Below are 23,466 nucleotides of genomic sequence, written 5' to 3' on the forward strand. Positions count from 1 at the left end.
ATTCCTTAAAGCGTTAATTGGGCTATATATAACCTGATCGCTCTTACAGGGCTTGAGATGTGTCATTTATAGTAATTCTGTCTTCACCAAAATAATATGACCAGAAATATTCAGTCAAGGACTGAATAAGCTTAAAACTGTGAAAAGTATGTATTAGAGTAGAATGCTAGTATTTTATGAATTCCTTTGAGTTCATACGGCTTTTTTCAAATCCAGGTTCCCATCCCTGAGATTTCTGACCAAGCTTTCATTTATTTACTATTTTCATACTGTTTTTCCTTGTCTAGCATGTACTGAAAAAACTTCTGGCTATAACAGAACTGCTTCAACAGAAACAAAACCAGTATACAAAAACTAATGATGTCAGGTAGCAGCCTTCGCCTCAGCATTCTGCATGGATTCAGCATGTCCAACATGGTAATTCACATCCGTATAATGTCTCCTTTGCTCTTGCCAAAAATAGCACACCTTTCCACATTCCAGTGATGTGTGAGCTATGCAAACAAAACCCAAGATTCTGCTGGTGAGTAACTGTGCCAGCAGCTTTGTAAGCTATCTGTGCAGGATATTTGCACTTTTTCCACATATGGAATTAACCTTTACCAACCTCTGAGCCTTGGTGTACAGATCACCTTTCACACAATGCTGACTGTATCTTGAACTTTGAAAATATATTTTCAGTACATCGAATTGCCAAAGTTTTGCTGTCTCTTGGAAAAAGACCTATCAACTAAGAAAAAGCATTCTGTTAAGTATAACTGGATTGCAGACTGTTCTTATTATAACTTCTTCCTGAATTAGGACTATGACCGTTTGACTGTTCAATGACTTTATTTGTATTTACAGTTTCCAGAGTTTGCCATTATAATAGGAACAATCTTTGCTGTATACTTTTTTTTTTAAAAAAATAACTGTGCTATTTCTCTCTGCTGGAACTGTTGAAAGAAAATATATAGAATCGATCTATTGCTCATCAGCTTTATTTTTTAAACATACCACTTATTTTGTTTGTTGGAATTGTCAAAGACTGTATTTAGATCTCATAATGCTTTTGATAAATGTTTACAACAGTAAATAGTTTGAGTTCAATAAGTATTATTGGTCACTATGTACTGATAAGTGCATGTTACCCATTCAGCCGTTTTATAGAAAACACCCGTAGAATGCTTTTGTTGAAAGTATGTTTCTTGTTTCTTAATTCCAAGTTGATTTTTTAAATTATGCAAAAACCTCATCATCTACTTAACAGCTTTCCATCTTTGACCTTCTGACTACTTGTTGTATCTGCTGGATATTTAGTTTTGACTGTATAGTTTCATTTGCTTCTATATGTGTATTTTTGTGAAGTATTCACAGGGGTAAGTTAAAATAAAACTGAGGGATATCTTGAATAATTGATTACTTCTGTCTAAATACAGCTAAACATTTATTATTATTTTCTTCCTCCTTTAGGAACAGTTCAAATTTAGTACCAGAGCAAGGTCCAGGGAGAAGATGAAATGCCAGATTTTTCTTTCTGGCCAATGGTCTCTTGAGAAGTTGTGTATTTGGTAGGGGTAATAATTCTTTCCCTCCCATAATTGTGCGGGGGTGGGGGGAAGGCACACCAAAGTGGTTCGAGACGGGGATGTATTAGGGAAAGCATTTATAGTTCCAAGAGTAACACTTTAAAATACAGGTAAAAACAAAATTTAAAAAAGGGGTAGTATAAAGTGTTAACTAATTGAGGGTTCAGTAGATTTCTGTGTAGTATAATTTTGAGCTATTAAGGTGTATGGCGGTAAGCTAGCCCTGGAGTAGCTGCGATCCCACCTGACGAGTGAGCAGATGCTCAGCACACCCTGTGTTCCTTTTCCATCCCTCCTGCTCTGCAGCTAGACGTCCACCATAGGTACGTGACATTTGTCTACAGATTCTAGTGCGTGACCCTTCCTTTCTCTCCCATTCCTTAATCTGAAATGCCTCTGTAAACCTAAAGTCATCCTGCTTTTTATAAATTCCTGACATGCTCATCACTTAAACTGGAATAGGAAATTTGTCATTTTACCTTTGTTGGCCTTGGGGTAACTAGCTGGTCAGTGATGAAATTTTTAAAGGGGCTGGGGAGGAAAATTTTCTGCCAAAAGTGTGGACCTTGCTCTGATGCCAAACTTTAGTGACCTAAAAGAGAAACGAGAAATTGTGAACAGTTGGCAATTCTGTCTAGAGGCTGGCAACAGTGCTACTTAACCTGGGTTGCCCTGGAGGATTGTCAACTTTGGCTTCTTCCACTCCTCTTCTGAATTCTAGTCCTCTCATTCCACAATGAGAAGGAAACTAAAACCCCAAAACTCAAGCCTAAAATATAAATATAAATATAAAGAATTATTAGAGAACAATATGAACATAGTAAATATTACTCTCAAATACTAAGATGTAACTAAATGGTACCTATACTTTGTGGAAAAGTACAGCCTGGGATACACTGACAGTGAGGAGAGGTATGTGTGTATCTATAAAACTTCATTTCAGAGCAATTTTCTCAGAACTCCTTCAAACCCATTTTCCAAGAAAAAAAAAAACTTGACAGACATCCATAATTTGGTTCCAACTTAGAAACTAACATCACAGTTAAATAATTTAACAAATGTAATAGCCAATATTCCTTAGCACTTTTAAAATTGACTTACCCTTTAATAAAAAGGGTACCACAAAGACAAAACTTTTGGTACGTTTGCTTATTACATTTTGTTTAAAATATAGGTTCTATATTTTAAATTTGGCTACTATAGAAAATGATTTGATATTAGTCATGGTGGGGGCAAGATTGCCCAAACCAGGTACTTATTCTGGCTCTTTTGAAGATGTTTAGTTTCGATAAAACTACTCTGAAAGGAAAAAAATTTAAATAACAAACAGAAAAGCTTAATATATTTTGATGCTTTTACATTATTTCATTTTTAAATAAAGTTAAATGGCCAGATATGCTTCATCCTTCTGTTGATTAGTTTTAGCACTGACAAATCAATTTCAAATGGTTTAGAGAGAATCTACCAGGTCATCATCAGTCCATTCCTCCTAAGAAGGAAAGAAAATGTCGTAAGGATAACATTATACTGAAGCATAACCAGTACTGTTTACCTTCTTGCCTGCCTTTAGAAGAATGTCCTCCCCTGCGATGCTGTTTATAGAAGATAAATAAAATGGGAAAATCTGTAGCAGTTTAACCTTATAATATGGCATGGTCCACCAAACTACTCCAGTGACAGGAATAAAGATTACAGTTGTGACCTTATGCCTCTGAATATTCATTTATATTTGACTTGCCAGGCTTTTTTTTTTTTTTTTTTAAGGAATCCTTGAAGATTAAAATGCAGCAAAAATTTTGCATGTATGTATATCCTTACTGCCTTCTATGGCCTTAGGAGGGATTCTTCAAGTAACTGTTATACTATGACTATTTCAATACAGCCTCAGACAAAAGTGAGAAAAACTGCTGTCATAATGGACAGTGTACATAAAGGATGCCAAAAAAATTAAATTTTTTAGTACCTACACCTCTAATGCTTGCACTCTGGAACAATAAAATCTTAACATAAGAATATACAACAATAACTTGAAAAATTTACCTTTGGAGAACATACCTCCTCATGTCTGGATTTCTTTGAGACATAATCATCATCTTCATAACCTTTCCTCTTCTTCCTGTAATTAAGCCACCATCAATAAGCAATCTAATACTGGCAACAGAATCTATAAACTAGCAAGGCTATGATATACCTACAAGCCTGGATAAATGCAAAGAGATGAAGAATTATGGACAGGAAGACAGTGTCTTTCAAATTACTCTTTAAATTCAATGCAATTCTATTAAGTGGAACTTATCAATTCTGTATGTGTGTATATAAAAACTATGGCAATTAGAAGTGTGGTAGTTGTCCCTTGGTATCTGCAGGAATCAGTTCTAGGACCCCTGCCAGATACCAAAATCCATGGGTGCTGAAGTCCCTTACATAAAATGGCAATAGTACTGTCAGCCCTCTGCGCCCACAGATACGGAGTGCTTGACTGTATTAGCCAAGAATTACACAGATCAATGATCAGAGCATATAGGCAAAAAACAAAGGATATATAGGAATTTAATCTGTAATTGATTAACTAGAGAAAATTATAAAATATTTTAAGATGGCTGGTATACCAGATTACTTATTTGAACAAAAATTAATGAGATTTCTATCTCATATCAGTCACAATTCTAACTGTTTAACAGCTGAATAAAAGGCAAAAATAAGATACATATTAATTTAGGTAAGAAAAGGTATACAAATATTAAGAGTACAAAAGACAAACTTCCTATATCACAAAGTGAAAGAAACAACAGAAGAAAATAGATGTATATGTAAGAAGATGAGTATATAAAATATATAAAGAACTACAAGAAAATAACACCAGAAAACTGGGCAGGGCAATACAAAAATGACTGTTGAACATAGAAAACCAATGCCTCCTAGTTATAGGGGAAACACAAATTAAAGTATCAACTGGATACGGATACTACCTTTTCACCCAGATCGGAGAAAGTTAAAACTACTACTGTTAAATGTTGTACAGTATGTATGGAAACAATGAAAAATTCCATATGCACAGAGTAAAGCGTGACAAAGGTAAACACCAACTATAAGTTACCTCTCAGGTCACAACTGGGATTTGCGTTTTGGTCAAAGAGAACTTTGATTTACCTGTATTATCTGACTTTAATACTGACAATACACTACTTCTGTATTGAAAAAAGATACAAGAATTTTAAAGACCAAGGGAAAACATATTTTATCCTAAAGTAGTGCTTTTAAGTGTGGTCCATGCACCAGTGCAAGTCCATGAACCATTTCCAGTGTGCAATGAGATAAGTACAGAACCTGACTGTATGTTTAGAAACTTTTATAGCAATTATTTAATTTATGGCTGTTGAATCTAATAAAATTTAACCTTATATTTTATGTCTTTTAAATTTCATTTTCCAGTAATTTGTTGTTTGTTATATTTTACAAAAGCATAGGTCTATAATGGCTTAAAATGAATACCAACAGTCCTTTACAGACAGTTTGAGAAGCACCACTCAAGTACTCATAGATAATGCAGGACTTACACGGTACAAAGCAGATGGTCACCTGGAGTAAGATGTCAACTCTGGCAATCAGGAATTTTGGATTATGCTTCATTCAGTTACCTAGCTAGAAGGGTAGGATCAAGGGTCTAATGCGGAGGTTGACAAAATTTTCTTTAAAAGGCCAGAAATTAAATATTTTAAGCCCTGTAGTTTGTTACAACCCAGCTCTTCTGCTACAGAGTGAAAACAGCTATACCCAATATGCAAACTAATGGGTGCATCTATGTTCCAATAAAATTTTCCAAAACAGGTACTGACCCATGGGCCATACTTTGCCAACCCCTGGTCTAAGCCCATTTCCAAATCAATGTGAGAAGATCATAATCACTGCTACAGTAATCTCATTCATTGAAGTCAACATTTTCCTTTACTTTTCTGTAAACTCTCCTTCCTTCCTCTTAGTTACCACTGAAACCCAAGAATGAAATTACCAATTTTAAGTTCTGTGCTAAGCCATGTTTTGCAGTTATAGCTACAATTTTAATAAAATAGTCCCATATTTCACACACTTCATAAGTCCTTGGATACTCCACTACAACTTTAAAGAATCTGAGTCCTGTATCTGACCTCAAGTCCTTGGAATGCTGTTTCTGGCTTCTCATGTATTATCCAGTAGCATATATTCACCAGTTATAGAGATCAAAAACAGCTCAAATGCATCTCAACTGTAAGAAGCCAGAGCTAACTCCCACTAAATTTTCTAATAAAGTTCTAAATAAAGTAGAACTTTTGAACCAGAATGCATTCCATACAAAATAGAAAATAACAGTTTCACCATTTCTATTACCTGCACAAACCCCCAACTGTTTAAACTCCTAAAAGGTTAAAGTGGATCCTTCAAATCTCAAAGCATAGAGAGCCTAAATATGGTGATTTCTCCATTCAGCCTACACATCAATGAGACATTACAGTGTTCCTTACAGCTGCAAGAAGAGAACTCACAGCACATTTTCCTACTGGTTCTGTCTTGAGTATAAAGCTTACCACTGAGAGAAAACATGCCAAGTTTCCCTACCCTAGCTAACAGAAATAAGCCTGGAACAGTGTACTTGTTCTTCAGAGAAGATAACCAGACCTACAGAGAACCCAAAGATTAAAAGGGCAAGAAAAGGTTCAGGAATTCCCTAGGAAGACTGCCCCAGGGGATTCTACAAGGAATAAAAGGACAGGACAGGGCTTGCAAGCCAAAGAACACATTAGTCATAGCAGGAAGAGAAATACACTATCAAAGCCAAATTCTTGAGTATTTTGTGCTTAATCCTGTTAGAAATGTCCACTCAAAACAAAAAAAATCTGATTTAATGGATAAGTCAGTTTCCCAGTGTGAGCAAACCTTTCCCACTTAAATGATTTAAGGACCAACCGGACACAGTGGCAGTTGTTTCTATTCCTGAGTCACCGGGTCACATCTACTCACGTAATTACGTTAAGTGCAAGCTCAGCAGAGTGACACCTCTCCAACTTCTGTTTCAGAACAGCGACTTCCTCAGATCTCGGTGGTTCGTACTTTTTCACCAAGTTTCTCATGCCTATGGGGAGATTAAAAAAAAAAAAAAATTTATACCAGATAATAAAAAGGCTTGTTCTCATAAGGAAGTCAAATATTTTCCAATCTAATTTTAGGAACAAGTAACAAAACACTCTTAAAATGTGATTTTTTTTTATCAGGTTTAATATTGTTCCACATTAAAACCCAATGACCACCACACTTCAAGGTGTAGTAGCTGCCTGCTGCTTAGCCCGTGTCATGTACAGCATGAAGATAAGCATGTTCTTACTAGTATTTTTTTTTCAAATCCTACCATTGTCACTTTTTGCTCAGTTTTTAAGTCTTCTAAAAAACCCCTACATGATTCAGTAAACATGCTTTGTTCCCTGCCACCAGCCATATTCACAGCACCCTCTCCTACAGATGGTGGGCCGAGTGTGCTGCTTACTTACAAAGGAAAACACTATTACGGAACACGTGATGAAGGGAAGACGCTTAGTAAAAATGTGCCAGTGATCCTCTGCTTTAACCAAATGCAGGACCTATACAATGAAGCATCACCAGGAAAATAAAAATGTTTTCTTTAGGCTAAAAGCAAACTACTGTATCAGTGACTAAAATCACAGAAACATCCTCTACCTGGTCCATTTACAATAAACCAAAGAATATAAATCTCAAGATTTACAGGGGAATGATGAGATCCGGGGTTTATTAGCCAGCCACATGCTCCAAATGGGTGACTGACTTCATAATGCACATAATGCAGTGTTTTCAACTGAATTAATGCTTGTGACTCAACACTCTTAGGACAGTATCTTTGTCTGAAAAGTTATGAATAAAGTATCTTAATATCATTAAAGCTCAGTGTTTTATCAACAGCTAGTCTTATTTCTTATTAAAACAAGTGAACTGAAATAAAGGTACTGAAATGACATCAGTAATAAAAGCTGTCAGCTATAGAAAAGAGCATAGTGGGTTACCTTTAAGACCCTTTCTACCTACTAAATTCCCTGAACCTAGTATCTATGTCAAATCAGTTAGCTTTGGAAGTGAACCCTCTAGTGGTATAACTGAAAACCTACAGTTTTATGATTTCATTAATCACAAACCCACGTCATTCTCAATGAAACAGGGAAGCCCTCAAGGTCATTTCAAGCAAAAAATCAAGAAATGATACTTATATGTCCTGAAGCATCTTAACTTTCGAAACATAAAACATAGAGGTACACCCATTTACTATCATCCAAGATCTACATCTTCAATCTCATATTTTATTGATTTATTCAGTATTTAAACCACAAATTCCATTAAGACGACAACTGGCACAAAATTTTTTGAAAGCAAACACAACTAACTAAAGAGAAGCCTAGAAGCCACGAGCATTCAGTGTGACATGACCAAGAACACAGAATGGAGAGGACCGGCTCATCTAGCCAACTGATTTAGTGGAGGGTCTATTTGAACGCTTAAGGCAGTGTTTCTCAGCATCGATGCTACTGACAATTTGGCTGAATAATTCTTTGTTGTGAGAAGCTGTGTTAGTTTCCTGAGGCTGCTATTAAAAATTACCAAAACTTATTTAAGTAAGACTTATTAAAACATCAGACATGGATTCTCCTACAGTCCTGAAGCCTGAGAGTCTGAAATCAGTTTCAATGGGCCAAAATCAAAATACTGGCAGTGGCACTCTCTCTCTGGAGGTTTCTGTCCCAGCTTCTGGGGGCTGCGAGGATCCCTGAGCTTGTGGCCGTATCACTCCAATTTTAAAGGCCAATATCTACAAATCTCTGCTCTGTCTTCACGTTTCCTTCTCTGTGTGAAACCTCCCACTGCCTTTCTCTAATAAGGACTCTTTTGATTACATTTAGACCCTACCTGGACAGTCCAAGATAATGTCTTCATCTCAAAATCCTTACCTTTATCATATCTGCAAAGACTTCTTAAAAAATTTTTGCCATGTAAAGTAATATTCAGTTTCCAGGAATTAAAATGTGGGTATCTTTGGGGAGCCATTTCTCAGCCTACCAAGGGGCAGTGCTGTGAATTGTAAGATGTTTATCAGCTCTCTTACCTCCATGCACAAGATGAGACAACCAAGAATGTCTGCAGACATTGCAAAAAAATCATACCCTGTTGAAAACCATGGCTTTTGTAATATCAAATAACAAAATTACTGGCAAATGATACATTAATTAGTTGATTTATCTACAAAATAAAAGTTTCAAATTTAATTAGCCTTTTGATCCTTTAGATCTTTTGCAGTGCCCATATTTGGGTACTTTAAAAGAACCATGTTTTGAATCTCAACCCTTGCTGAATCTGATTATATTTTCACTTTCCTAAAAGTTCTGTATATGTGAAAACTACTTCCTTTCATGTACCTTCTATTTGTTCCTCCTCAATGTACCCTTCATGCCTCCATGATAAGTAACTCAATAAAAGTCTAATCTAAACAACAATCTATATGTTATCTCAAGGTGAATACCAAGATGTTATTGATTTAGAGAAAGTAGTTTTGTAATAGAACATTTTATAAAGTTTTACTTACTTTTCATTATGTCTAGTAACTGTGACAAGGAAATTCTGTTCTCCTTCAGCATCAGACTTTCTGATAAATAACTAGCAAAGAAAGGAAAAAAGCTTTAATATACTGAACACATACAGAATCTTGAGAAATAGGATATCATAAATTATTTTCCTCCATGTTCATTTCATCAAGTTCAATTTTTAAATAAATTTACTTTGAAATTGTTAAATAACAGTACTCTGAGCTGCACAAAACTATAGTCTGAAGGATTTACTACAACTTAGATTAAAAAGATGCTTAATGTTCAAATTAATTTATGTAAATTCTGTAATATATTCAGAGGGAAAATGATATCAAACTAACACTAGCGATACTCAATACTTTCAATGTTAAGTGTTTAATATATATACCTTATGAGTCTAACCTCACTGTACAGATGAGGACTCTGAGTCCGAGGGACAGACAAGTTATGAATAAAGTCAGGCAGCATCTGGGCTGGAACCTGGCACTAGGAAGGATTCTCTCTCCCCTTACTATCAAGTCCAGGTTACCTACAGTTGCTCTTCTTGAAACTAACAGGTATTCAAACGAGAAAGAATATCACCCAATGCTTTATAAGTCTATTACATCTTTTTTGCATCAAGTCCAAAGCAAAGGTGTTAATACTTTCCCATAAATGAATATAAAGCCCAATCAGCTGTTTTTTTGGAACCAATAATATGAAAATAATTTCTATATTTTATTTTTTAGTTACTCTGAGTTTTTTTTAATACTTGAACTTGATCTATAATTGATAAAAGCCCAAGTGAACAGATTCTCAAGGCAAAGTAAGCTTTCAAACATGAATGTAAAAAATTTTCTCTTGAATGACAAAGTTACACAAATTAGACAATTCTTTCAGAAATTTTGTTGCTATATGTCTCTTAAACCATTTACAGATTATTTAAATTATATTACAAAGTTCTGATAACTAACTTTGCTATTACATCTTCATCATCTGTTGTGGGAATTCATTTTAGATATGGAGATCAGTAACTCCCTTAACAACTGATACATTTCTGGTTACAAGTAATTCAAAATAACAATTAGTTTTTCCCCTTTCCCTTTTCTCCCTAAACTCCTCACACTTTTGGCACCTTTTTTTGTTTCTTTTCATTCTTTCTTTCCACTTCTTAAGCTTACAAGTCATACAATTGGTTCTAAGAGTGAGCTGACCAGACTTTTCACCTCTGTGAAACTTTTTAAAGTTAGCAGCTTTACTCTCAATCCTGAATTTGAATTTTAATGTTTTGATTTTTAAAAAAAAATCCTTAGACAAGCAAGAATTACCTAAGAAGTCAAACCAGGAGATAAGAAATAAAGCTCTAAATCCAATGAAAAAGAAAAAACCCCAGAACTAACAACAGAACATCCAATGAGTAGTAATCTAAACTCATCAGTAAGAATATAATAGCACAAGGACTTCCCCTTTTGAAATCAGTAATGAATGTAAATGCAATTTCTACATATTCCAAAAGCAGTAAAAGAAGTCACAAGTTAAAAATGATTTGAAAGCATTTCCTCACAGAAAAAAAATGCCCAAATGTCTATGGTCCCTGGGAGTGTAACAGAAGTGTATTTGATTTGCAATGAGCCTAAGGTACCACAATTTCACTTTCACCTGCGTATCAGAAATTATAACTAATTAAACTTCTAAGATGAAATAAACTCTAATTTGGACCTTGGGATGCTTCATACTTTTCTGCTGATGTAAGAACAATCACACCATTGGAGAATCTGCATATACACTGTGTAAGATACAATGCTTCAACAGTATAAGCAAACATTTGGTTGTTTGAACTGTGGAAAAGAGGCTTTCTTCCCTTAAGAGAATGGAAGCTCCACACCCACAAACTTGGTGGATATCAATTATTTGTACGGCTGTGCTTCCTAGCTAGAGAGAGGATTTAGCTTGTTCATTCTTACACTCTGGCAGTACAGTACAGTGCATGGGACACACAAGGCACTCAATAAAGGTTTGCTTAGTACATAAACGAGGTGTAGATCACTTTGGGATGAAATGTATATATTTATATACAGTTGGTGAACTGTGTTTGGAGAGGGGCAGCATACCACAAATTAAAACAAATATAAGCTCACAATCCCTTATCTTGGATTTGTTTTGAAATTCAGAATTGTTCATGTGTTAGAAAGGTACATGGTATATATATCATGGAATATGAAATACTTCGATGATGTTTCCAGGCAGAATCCTGTAATCTGTAATAGTAATATTTCTGCAAGAAAACCTAAAAATTGTCCCATTAAGTTGAATAAAGACTAAATCACATCTGTTCTTGTTTCCTGCCACCGTATCATTGCATTCTGAAATTACAGATAAAGGATTACATGCATGTAAAACAGTTTAAATTTAGCAAGTTTTATCATCTTTCCTCAACTATTTCCAGGAATGAAATTAAGCAGAACTTCAAAGGTCATAAAGAAATTAAAGGTAAAAATTCAGAAAGTCTTAATTTACTGCTAGCCTGTGCTTCAGTTAATTATAAATAAATATATTTAATCAATCTGTGAGCAAGATATTATTGTCAGAATCAAGTGAAATTTAATTCATGTCAAGTGCTTATCACAGAGCCTGCTTCTCAGTGTGCATTTATGTATCAGCTATGACTCTCTATAGCTCAACTGAAGTTCATTTGAAGTTCATTTGAAGTTCACTAGCACGTTATTCATTCAATAAGTCTCTACCGAATTCCATGTGCCACACATGCTGCCCAGCAGACTAATGATAAAACAAGGCATACGTACTTGCTACACTCAAGTGGCTTACTAGTTCACAAACCTCCTCAATTTGCCATATACTGAAAGCTGTATCCGTCTTTTGAGGATCACCTGGATTTACTTCTACTTCAGTCATAAATGGATCTTCTTAGCTTAAAAATATCTTACTCACATTTTAAAGGTTTCCTTAAAAAGTGATTCCATTTCTTCCCTCAGTTGCCCTCACCAACCCTCAACCACGGGAGATAGAAAGGACTACAGTCACAAAGGGAATCTTACTGAAAAACTCAGGACTCTGGGAAGGAATAAACTGAGTGACTAAGTGTGATCTGAGTTAAAACACAAATTAATACCTTTCCATACTAATTCCAGCTCTGGATGCACTAGACAGAATGGCAGTCAGGGCAATCTGAGAAGGTGTGTATAAAAGGGGAGCATCCGTCAATGCAACTCTATTGAGGAAGTCATCAGTGGTTTTCCTCAAAACCTCTGGATTCTCCAACATGGGATAGCGAGTCTAGAAAGAAAGTTTGCAAATGTTATCACTTCTGAGGGCTTAATGGAGTATTAAAAGCACAAAAATATTTATATAAACCAGAAAGTGCTGAACACAGGATACTTTTTCAAAGTGTTAATTCCTTTTCTATACCCCAGCAACAACAAATAATCTTTCCATGTAAGTTCTGTACTCAGCATCAGACTACCAAAAGTATGGTCACTAAATTTTGTATGTTTTAGGAATCTTTTACTCAATGGCTTTCAAACTTTTTAAAATACAACCTATTAATAAGAGATAAATGCTTAAAGATAATATATCTAAGGTTCCCAGTATAGTACTTGGCACTATACTGATTTATGTTAACCCCTCTCTTTGTCCTTTACAACTGAGAAGGAAGGGGGAGGGCGGCTCTAAGAGATTCAACTGGGTGTGAAAGCTGACCTAAGAAATACATGTTCCCAGGTAAATGCTCCCCAGGCAATCCAGGTGATTCAGCTTTAAGACCACATTTAAGAAACAAAGCACCACATCATTTTGATTTGAAATTCCTTCTACTTAAAGTTTACTTTTGGGAAGAAGTAAATGGAAATGAATCCTGGTTTCATTACAGAATTATTTTTAGTATATGCCCAAATATGGACGACCCTCTATTTCCCAACAATTCTTATCCTTTAAGATGAACCCTAAATCCTAACCCCTCAGATATATTTCAAATATCCACATTCAAGTCCCAAAGCACTATGAAATCATTTCGATACTCTGAAACAAAACAGCCAGTCATTTGTACAGTCACACCCAGGCTTGTCATTATTCCCAAATGCCTGCTGTCTGACACGACAAATCTGACATCCCACTCTGACCACAGTGCTCCCTTTCTCAGTATGGACATTTGCTCAAGCACTCCACAGCTGTTCTTTAACTTCTTCCTCAGAACCTTGGCTTCCTTACCCCTATACTTGCTCCTACTCACTGGTGTCCACTGGTCCTCATTTCCCTCTTGAATTCCCTGCCCCAATATGCTGCCAACTCATTTCCAGCCAAACTTCAATAGTGGCTGAATTAACCATCCTTCTGCTTTGCAACTATACCCAGATTTCTGGGTGTGGCTAGAGAAAACAATACAACCAAGAGGTCTGATAATATTACTATAAATTCAAGTTCACTGACCTCAAGCAAGGCTCTCAATACTGCTTAGCTATGGTAATATCCCACAGGAAATGTTTTCTCCCATTTTCTATGATTATACGTTAAACATTTTCTACCCATCTCAACATCTTTGATAATTCTCAGAAACTCCACTGCTCTCAGAAAATGATCTCCGCTGCTAACAAAAACACTATTTCCCGCCACCACCAAATCCCCAGGCATAACATTACCCTCCCCCATGCTCTCCTCTTCCCCTGTTAAGAGCCAATTCTTCTACCTCACTTTGAATTCCATGCCAGGTCCTCCTACCAACACTCCAAAGAAAAACTCGAGCTACACATTTCCCATGGAGCGTTCTCTACTAGCTCTCCACATCAGTTTCTTCCACAGAACAAGATGCAACCAAAACTGGCCTTTTTTCTATTTCTAGCAGTTCCTCCATCTCTTCAATCATCCCGTCTTCTTTCTCCACTTCAAAGACAACCTGTTTAATCCAAGTTGTATACACTTGTTTTCTTACCTTCTATTTATTCCCCAACCAACTCCAACCTGCCTTCTTCCTCCACACTCCCCGGAGACTAACTTCACCAAGATCACAAATCACCTTTCTGGCACTAAATCCAGCAAACATTATTCATCAACTTTTCCTTTGCCTGAACTCTGAGCAGGACTGGAGAGCTGCCCGTGATCATCTTCATAACGTATTCTACTTTCCTTCTGCAAAAGATCCTACCTCTTTGGATACTCTTCAGTCTTCTTACTACCTCCTTATGTTTCTCTAGTTACCCTTTTAATGGTCCTTATGGACAATCTACTTTAAATCTTCCTGGGACAATGACCCCCAAGCCTGTACCTCCAGTCTAGCCATCTTCTCTGACCTCCAGACACAAATGGTTTACCAACCTAAATGCCTTGTGCACAATGGAAACTCATCATGACCCAAAGCAAATTCACCAACCCCCCTCCTCTCCATCATCAAACAAATCTCTCCTGTGCCAGTGTTTCCTGTATCAGTAAGTCTAAGTGTATCACCATCTACTTATATGATCAGGCTAGAAATCTGTGGCTTCTTCCTCTGTCTTCACCTTCTATAGGCAATCATTCCTCAAGCGCTACTGATTCTGCCTACTATCTCTGAAGACCAAGCAGCTCTCTCTGCACCTACTGCCACTACATGAGACAAACCAACCACCATCTTTTTGCCTGAACTCCTCCAACAGCATCCTAATTGGTATCCCTTCATCCATTCTAATCCATTCTCCACATTATGCCTGACACATAGATGTGCAATAAACATCTGATGCAGACTGAGGCATAAGCCTGTCAACATGTTTTTTAAAGCTGCGAACCTAATCATGCCACTCTTCAGAATTAAACCTTTCACTGGCTTCCCACTGCTCCACTCAAAATCCTTAACGTCACTTCCACAGTCTGGACTCTGCCTTCTACTCAGGCAGCTCTCCATGGCAGCCTTCCCCTGTATCTCTGAGTTCTGTTAGGTTCTTACTATGCCATGGTTTCTTAAACCTGGGCCTTTAACCAGAGAAGTCTCTCTGAATGGGATATTCTTCTCCCACCTAATTCCTACCCTTGCTCTGAATTTCACTTTAACTTACACTTTCTCAGACCTGTCTTCCTTTCTCTCAATCTGCTATCTCCTTTTTAAGTACCCGCTTCTTTCCCTTTCTGCTAACACTTAGCACACTGAATACATAACTCTCTCCTATTAGACTGTAACCCCTATAGAGTTGAGGCTGTTCCTGTCTTCTTTTTGACTACAGCCTCAAGCATGATGTTTAGCATAGAGAAGTTACCCGAATTTCACCACTCAAGATGAATGAACCATTTTCTGACTTCTGTTTCACTTTACTCACACTATCTAAGCCTTCTTTCAGGGCCAAAACAATTCAAGTTGCTTTTGTCAATGTTCTGACAAAACATTTTATTTACTTTTGGTTTTGATGCCTACATATTGATTTCAGTTCACAAAGCCTTAAAAATAGAAGTCGCTTACCAATCTTCTAGTTTAAAATTAAGAATTTTGTATGGTTTTTTAAGTGAGATCCATGACTTCAAAGTCAGAATTATCTCAAGTCTTTAAAAGCATTATTCTAAACGCACAATGGTCCTCATCACGGTCCCTGCACCAGTATTTGCAGGTCTACTAAATCAGAAGCTCAGGAGCTAGAGCCCGACAACTGAAGTTAACAAGCTCTCCAGGTGATTCCAACATGCAATGACGTCTGAGAACTACTGCCCTAGAGGTCTTGGCCAAACTCACATTTCAGCAAGCTCCTGTTGTAACAACTAGGAACATCATAAGTCATAATACATTTGGCTTATTTTGGTTGAATAACAATAGCAAGGGAGTACACTCTACCAGTTCACTTTGTATCAATAAGATTACCTTTAAATCAATGAGAAAGCCTTCAAAGGGTCTATAAGGATTATGGACAATAAGGTGGAAATTAAGTTGCTGTATAAGAAGTAGTTCATATTCCAAAATCTGCTCGAGTGCCTTCTCTTGTCCAAGAGGACTCTCCCGCAGATTTCCAACAAACTGTGGACTAGAAACATTGAATTCATCTACTTTGCAGGCCAAAAATGCACAAGTGAGCCTAGAGGGAAAAAAAAGGCGGAGGGAGATGTATTTACTTTGAGAAATAACTACATATTTCTCGAAGTATATTCTAAAATTGCCTAATATTCACAAATTACTATGCTAGACATCTCAGGAAATCGGTTAAAAAGAGTTTCATACACTTTTTATCTGTAAGGAAACTATAAAATTAGATTGAACTGTATAATATTCCCACAGCATTCAACTATTATTGACTTAATGGCAGTTTCATATAGTACAGCCTAAATATTTGGAAACACAAAATTACTGAGGAGTAACGGTACCCTGCATCATGAAATGTAGATGGAAGAGAAAAAAATGTAACAGTACACACATATGTATCATATGAGCCTGGGAAGAAAGGTATATTAAAGAAACACTGTGGAAAGCCATTAAGTGGAAGTCTCCAAGGGCAGTTAAATAGGGGATTATTACGTCAGGAATAAACCTGTGAAACTTCATGGCTACCACATAAACTTCATAGTGAGAAACTGGTACTAAAATTACCACAAAAATTGAGATTCAAAGCAACAAGGGCCTGACCTAGGCTGGTAGAAACAGGAATGAAAAACAGAAAATATCTGGGGACAATGTGATTGACAGCAAGCTCTTTAATGAGTCTCATACTAATTTCATCTTTATCTTTAAAGATAAGCATAGGTGTGCTTAGTAGAGAGCAGAAACACAACAGACCTCTATTCAAGTGAAATGAATATGGACTCTAGGACTTGTAAACTACCTAGATATAGAGGGAGAGGAGTTACCATCAATGATTCTCAGTCAGAGCAACTGGGAGAAGAAAGGTGCAACTAATGGAAAGGAATATTAGGGAAGCTAGTTTGAGAAAACAGAATCTGAATTTGGACAAGTTCAAATTCAGATGCGATCAGTATTACACTGAAGGAAGTATTATACAGCTATATTAAGGAGCATAAGGAGGGATCTTAAGTTCAGAATAGATAACAAGTTTAAATTATTCCATTAGGAAGTCATTTTTTCATACACACATGCTCAAATAGTATAAAGGTCTTCTTAAATGAAAATCAATAAATTAGACTTATACTCACATTATTATCCGGGGGTGATATTCCATTATGGAGTTATTAAGATAAAAACGCTTGAAATACATACAAGCCGTACCCTAAGGTTAAAAACATATACATTTTCAGAACCTATTCGCACATACAAGTTAAATTTTGTATTAAAAAAAAAGTTTTGTTTCTTTGAGAAAGTCACCAGCACAAAATAACATAACTTGTTAATTCTTCTTAAATCAAAATAAACTGATGAATTACTATAGAAACACCACAGCCAAAAGACCCTTTGTTGTACTTCCTCACTCACTCTGGGTTATCCTTCCTGTGGTAATTGGCTTACTTTAAAAAAAAAAAATGTGTTTATTTTATGCAAGTATGGATATTCGTATAATACATATATAAATGACCATAGCTTACTCAATCTTGTAAAATACTGACAGAATAACATGATCAGGGCAATAAGCCTTCTTTCTAAATTCACTCAGGATCTGTGATATAACTGTGAAAATTGCTGCCAAACTAAACAGCAGAAGCAGAATCCACAATTTATGACTGCATTCCAGGTGCCAGACTCTGCCAAATACAAAACTATCTTGTTTAAATTCTTCTAACAGCTTGGTGAAGTACTGCTATTTCTACAGAGAAGGAAACTGAGTATCAGTGAGGTTAACTGACTTGAGCAAGGTCACACATCTAATAAGAGACAGGGATGGATTCAACCAAGACTGGCCTCTACTTTTAACCACTCTGTCATTGGGCTAGTACCAATGAAATAAACAGGATGGAAAAAGAAAATTTCTCTTTAAAAATTTTAAAAGTTTAGTTTTTGCCATTTTATATTAAAAAAACCCCAAAACAATCATGCTGTATAAAGACAAATTCCACAAAGAAGCTCACTCAAGGATTCAGTCTCTTCATCTGAAAAGATCACTTAATCCTACTACTTCACGTTATAGTTCTCTTATCAGAAAAGTCTAGGACCAAATCTGGAGACAGAAACTAATCCAAGTGCACCTAAAATTCTTCATGAATGGCATCTCTTAGATGCAGGTCCAGTTAAAAAAAAAAAAAGAAAGAAAGAAAGAAAAAAGAAAACATTATGAATACTTTTGGACTTGATATTTTCAATATACTTCAGTTTTTGCAACTATAAAAATGAAGATTACTTCCTAGGTCATTCTCTATCAGGCCATAAATTATTCACTCTGTGTAACTTTAAAACGTATGATCAACTTTCACTGAAGACAAGACTTTCATATTTGATCTTCACAACAAACCTGTGAGACAATGAAAATTATTTTATACTCCTTCTTCCTTTTTTAAAAATCTTTCTGCTTTTTAATCTCAGCTTATCTTCTATAAACAAGAATACACATAATAGGAACAATTACAAGGACAGTGTGTACAAATTCATATAGCCAAAAAGTTCTAACTACTTCTCTCCTCACCATTACCTCTCCACCACACACACACATACACACAAATAGGGTTCTCAGAACCATACATATGAAACAACCACAAGTTTTTACCCAGAAATAAATTTCCAGCTTCTACTACTCAAAGTTTCAAAGTTTCTTATACCATGAGTTTCAGCTGAGGCATATGATTACAAATGACAAATGAATGCATTATTTCAACTGTGTGTGACAGAGTTGAAAAAGCACAGGTCTATGTTCTGGTCCCAGTTCCACTAATCATTAATAATTGAGAACCTGGAAGGAAAGTCATTTGATTTTTGTCTTTCTCTATAAAATGAGGATGTCATGCCCTGCCTAAAAGACTTAAAAATTCCTTTGATATGAGATGATTCTTGAAATACTTTGTAAGATTCAATGTAGGAATTCATAATTTAAGGCATTTATATATGTGATAAGAACTTACATACATAAAATTATATATTTATATAACTAAGGTACATTTTTGAGTAAAGTGAATAGTAAACTAAGTTACAAATTTAGAAGAGGTCAGATTTCAGAAGTTAGCTAAAGGACATTATACTCCATCACTATGACAACTTACCACAACAGACCTTGGCATTGCTGGTCTAAACACCGAACAGAATTCCAACAATCTTTTCTCGTAGTATTTGCAGAGCGTCATTTCTTCATTGGGCTCAAGAAAGACTGGGTCATTTGGAAGAACCTTTGCATCAGAAGTTACAACAAAAGTTCAATAAATTAAGATAATCTTGAAATATTTCTCCCTGGCCAGATTAAAATCTAGTTTTTATCTCCAACCAAAGAGAAATATACCGCATCTCATTTTCTCTTTATAGAATTTCAAATTATTACACAAAACTGCTTTTAAGAAACTAATAAACTAAAACTATACCATAATTGCATAATTTCTCAGAATGTCAGCAGGATATTTGCTTCACTACGGTATAAGCAATCATGACAGAGAAAGTGTGCATCTATGTTCACAGGTTTGATGTCATTATTTATAAATCAAAAAAAAGATACACGTTGTCAAGGGTTGGAAAGCTTTCAATATCCCTTTCTCAGACAGTTATTAACTTACACAGGTTGAAATAGAAATTAACAAGTGTCTCAAGGATAATTCAGACCCTTAACACAATACCTCTTACCCACCTTTGTAAGATCCCTACAGGATACACTAGATGGTCAATAAATACTTCAGTTTTACAATGAATATCTACTTGGTGCTGTTGTTGGTTTAATTATGATTGCCAAAAAAGGTCTGTTGAGTCCTAACTCCCAGTAGCTCAGAATGTGAGGAAATAAGTTTTCTGCAGATGTAATCAGTTGAGGCCATAATGAAGTAGAATGGGTACCTAACTCAGTAAGACTGGTATCTTTGTAAGAAGAACATGGGAAGATAGAGACACAAGGAGAACACTATATAAAGATGAAGACAGACATTGGAGTCAGCTGCCACAAGCAAAGAACACTTGGGGTTACCAGAAGCTGGAAGAGAAAGGATCCTCCCCTAGAAGCTGCAGAAAGCACAGCTGGGCCAACACCTTGAGTTCAAACTTCTAGCCTCCAGAACTGTAAAACAATAAATTTCTGTTGTTTTAAGCCACCCAGTTTGTGGTAATTTTTTAACAGCAGTCCAGAAATTACCACTAACACAGGTGCTAGTTTCAGAGACAGCACGGCTGTCTAGAAGGAATGCTAGAACTAGATTCAATGGGTTCAAATCCTGGCTCTCCCACTTACTAACAATGTAGCCTTAAGTTCTTCAACCTCTCTGTACCTGTTTCCTCAGATGTAAAGTAAGGATAATGACAGCATCTACCTCATGGGGTAGCTGTGAGGATAAAGTCCGTTAACACTCGCTAAATGCTCACAACTTAGCATTTTTTTTGTGTGCAGCACAAAAATAAAGTGATACGAAATAGAGATGAGTTAAAGGTAAAGAGACATCAGTACCAACTGGTCTTACATGGAATACCTGCTAGAGGGAAACTTGTGCTGGAATGGATGATGGAGTTTTTGTGGTGCTTGCGAGAGATTAAACCGAACGGGGGGAGGGGGAGTTATAACAGGGCAGACGTGGCTACCAGGCCAAAACCCAAACCATGTGTGGTCAACATGTGCTAACGGTTTATGCTAACGATCTCTCATCCCCTTGCCTCCAACCTGCCCCATCCAGTCAATCCATTCCTTCCCAAAAGGCTCCTTCTAGAACAGAATCTGGTAAGATTACTTTCTCATTTAAAATCTTTCAAAGATTCCCCATCCCTCCACCACAAAGTTCAAACTCCTTACTTCCGCTTACAAGTTCCCTGTTTACCTTTTCCAGCCTTCCACCCACAGGTACTGAGCTTCCGCCACAATCATGAGCATTCCACTGACCAGCCCTGCAACTTCTGACCTCCTACGTTGCACCTGCGGCTCTGTCCGCCTGGTAAGTCCTTCCCCATCTTCTCCACAACAGCCACTAAGAAAAGCCTCCCCTCCACTACATTAACATACTACAAAGTGTCCTCTTCGCTATGTCACTGGTTATTTGTCTGTCTGACACTCCACTACGGGGGTGGATGGCCTTTCCATCTCTGTATCCACAGCACCTGGCAAGGTGCTCGTTGTTATTAAATATAGCACACTCCCTGCCGAGGAGGCAGAAGCCCGTGGAAGGGAGGTCCTGGGGGAGGAGAACCGACAAGAGTTTACAGAGCCAGAGGGGTGGAGGCGGGGTGAGGCGGCGGTGGGGATGAGAAGGGGGTGAGGCGGCGGCAGCCGGGTGAGGAAGGGGTGAGGCGGCGGTGGGGGGTGAGGAAGGGGTGAGGCGGCGGTGGGGGGTGAGGCGGAGGGGTTAAGCCGGGAGTGAGGGCGGGAGCACGAGGTGGGGCACAGGGAGCGGGGCGCGGCAGCCCGAGTCCTCACCTTCCCGTTCGCCACTACTTTGCATCTGAATTTGCGGTTGGCGTCTGCCCGCAGTCGCGCCAGCTGCTCCTCGCTGCCGAAAGTCCAGTGCCGCTTCTGGCTACTGTTGTGATACATCCTGAAGTCGCAGACCGGGCCCAGAAAGTCTGGAGAAGACCGCGAGCCGCACAACACCGCGGTGTGAAGCACCTAAGCAACCACCACAACCTCGCGGAAGCCGGAGTCTGGCTGGACGGCCGGCGCCGGCGCCGGCGCGCTGACGTCAAATTCACGTGGTAATCCCGTCCGCACTCGCGTTTCTGGCGCGGACCATGAGGGGACGCCTCCGGGGCCGTGTGGCCGCCCCGCCCGCTACGCGAGTGGGCGTGGCCTTCAGACACGCTCCTCCTTTCCGTGAGCCTCCGCCCTTAACCACGCCCCTTCCTGGAAGGATTTAAAGGAGAAGTGGCAGGCAGGGGTGTCCAAAAGAGAAGTAACTTGAGGCTGTGTGGAGACTAACGTAAACAATTCACATCGGATTATCAGAAGTGAGGAAAGGATTTGGGAGGATGTCAAAATCCTCCCTATAAGGAGGGTGTTCAGAGGAGGCCTCACTGAGAAGGTGACATTTGAGCAAAGACTTGAAAGAGTTGGGAGAGTAGGGGTACTTATCATGTGTGGGTCATCTTGGGGCAGCTGGAACAGACAGGGTCCCAACAGAAGAAATCCTGGCTCTTTTAAGAGTGAGCCTGGGGCACTACCAAAATTCTCGGACTCAGGGAGACTGGAACATGGGTGGAAAACTAGAGGCAGTGCATGTGTATTTTTCTTTACTGTTCTGACACTAATATGTCCCTATCTGTTCTTTTTATGGGCCTTTCCCCCTCTGGTTCTGTTGATAACTAGCCAATCCTTTCCCCCAATTTCTATCTCTAAAGCCACTATGTATGATAGTTTTAGATTTTCTTGAGATTCCCATCTTTATTACTGCCCCCAAGGGAGCCTTTCAATAAGCTATTATTAACACTTAAGACATGAATGTTTTCCTACTACTAGTGCTTTCAAAATTGTATTTGAGATACAAAATTTACATTGATTACAAGAGCCTTTACTGGTTTTGATATTTGTCCTATTTAACCATCTTATTCTCCTGTGCATCATACATTGGGTTAGAAAGATGAATTTACCTATAGCAAATTTTTTTAAAAAAACAAAGAAAAAATGGAGTTAAGATGATGCGATACAGAGAGCTGGAAAGGCCACACAGGTAAAAGAAGGTGGCAGGGTATCACTAACTCTGCTTCCAGTGAAAATATGTTTAAAGGCTTAAGAAAGAGAGCTTTTTCTTCTTTTTCATTTGGTTGGGTGCTGTTGAGGGTAGACTTTGCCAGGTATTTGAATTCCTCCTCAAACTTAAACCATTTGTAGTTTTTAACTTTGGAGATCCAGACACTCCTTGAACATATGTTGGTAATTTGGACTAGTAAATTGGGTAAGAAAAAGAGAAAAAAGGAGAAAATATGATGTTAAGGAAGGACATGGCAAGTTACAAGTCCAATGTATTGGGAGCATCCTGAAAGAGTCTATAATGGAAAGAATAATTTCAAAGGAAAAACAGAAAGGCAGGAAAAGTGCTGTAGATAAATGAATGTATGTATAAAATCTTAGAACTATGATGGTGATGTCTAACATGTCAATTCTTTTTATTTTGTTTTTCTGAAAAGCATTTGACAATTCCTTTAGTTTCATGCAAAGGGAAATAAAAATGGGCATTTGAGAGAGATGCCAGAACACGATTTCCACAGGGATAAGAGTAAAATTGTTGTGTCATAGTTCATTAGGAAGACAAATATGAAAACCTGGTGTTGCTGGTGTAACCATTTTTTTTAAGAC

General features: G+C 37.5%; 2 protein-coding genes across 5 annotated transcripts in view; one reads left to right on the plus strand and one right to left on the minus strand.

Moving 5' to 3' along the window:
- RASA1 (RAS p21 protein activator 1) overlaps positions 1-1,394 on the plus strand; it is a 96,894-nt gene extending 95,500 nt beyond the window's left edge. Inside the window, exon 25 of the mRNA XM_074360334.1 lies at positions 288-1,394. Coding sequence (XP_074216435.1) covers positions 288-371 — 84 coding nt within the window. The 3' untranslated portion in view covers positions 372-1,394. The remainder of the gene's footprint in view (positions 1-287) is intronic.
- CCNH (cyclin H) lies at positions 965-21,864 on the minus strand. 4 transcript variants are annotated; one of them, XM_045522209.2, is made up of 9 exons: positions 21,595-21,864; positions 19,262-19,384; positions 17,273-17,346; positions 15,993-16,203; positions 12,294-12,457; positions 9,184-9,254; positions 6,564-6,675; positions 3,624-3,684; positions 965-2,337 (listed from the first exon to the last, which is right to left on the minus strand). In XM_045522209.2, exons 1-9 carry the CDS (start codon positions 21,709-21,711, stop codon positions 2,332-2,334), a joined length of 939 nt encoding a protein of 312 aa, XP_045378165.1. In that variant the 5' UTR covers positions 21,712-21,864; the 3' UTR covers positions 965-2,331. The 4 variants fall into 4 exon arrangements, with proteins under 4 accessions (XP_045378165.1, XP_010960711.1, XP_010960712.1 ...); XM_010962409.3 differs by having other exon boundaries at positions 965-3,057; XM_010962410.3 differs by having other exon boundaries at positions 3,609-3,684.
- Positions 21,865-23,466: the final 1,602 nt, after the last annotated feature.

The sequence above is a fragment of the Camelus bactrianus genome, chromosome 3 (genome assembly GCF_048773025.1).
Source record: "Camelus bactrianus isolate YW-2024 breed Bactrian camel chromosome 3, ASM4877302v1, whole genome shotgun sequence".
In the NCBI taxonomy this organism is placed as follows: domain Eukaryota; kingdom Metazoa; phylum Chordata; class Mammalia; order Artiodactyla; family Camelidae; genus Camelus; species Camelus bactrianus.

Coding starts and splice junctions, on each gene's coding strand:
- CCNH (XM_010962408.3), bottom strand. CDS start 21,711: ATGTATCACAACAGTAGCCAGAAGCGGCACTGGACTTTCGGCAGCGAG. Junction 17,347..19,261: donor CAATGCCAAGGTCTGTTGTG/GTAAGTTGTCAT, acceptor TTTTAACCTTAG/GGTACGGCTTGTATGTATTT. Junction 16,204..17,272: donor TATCACCCCCGGATAATAAT/GTGAGTATAAGT, acceptor TTTTCCCTCTAG/GCTCACTTGTGCATTTTTGG.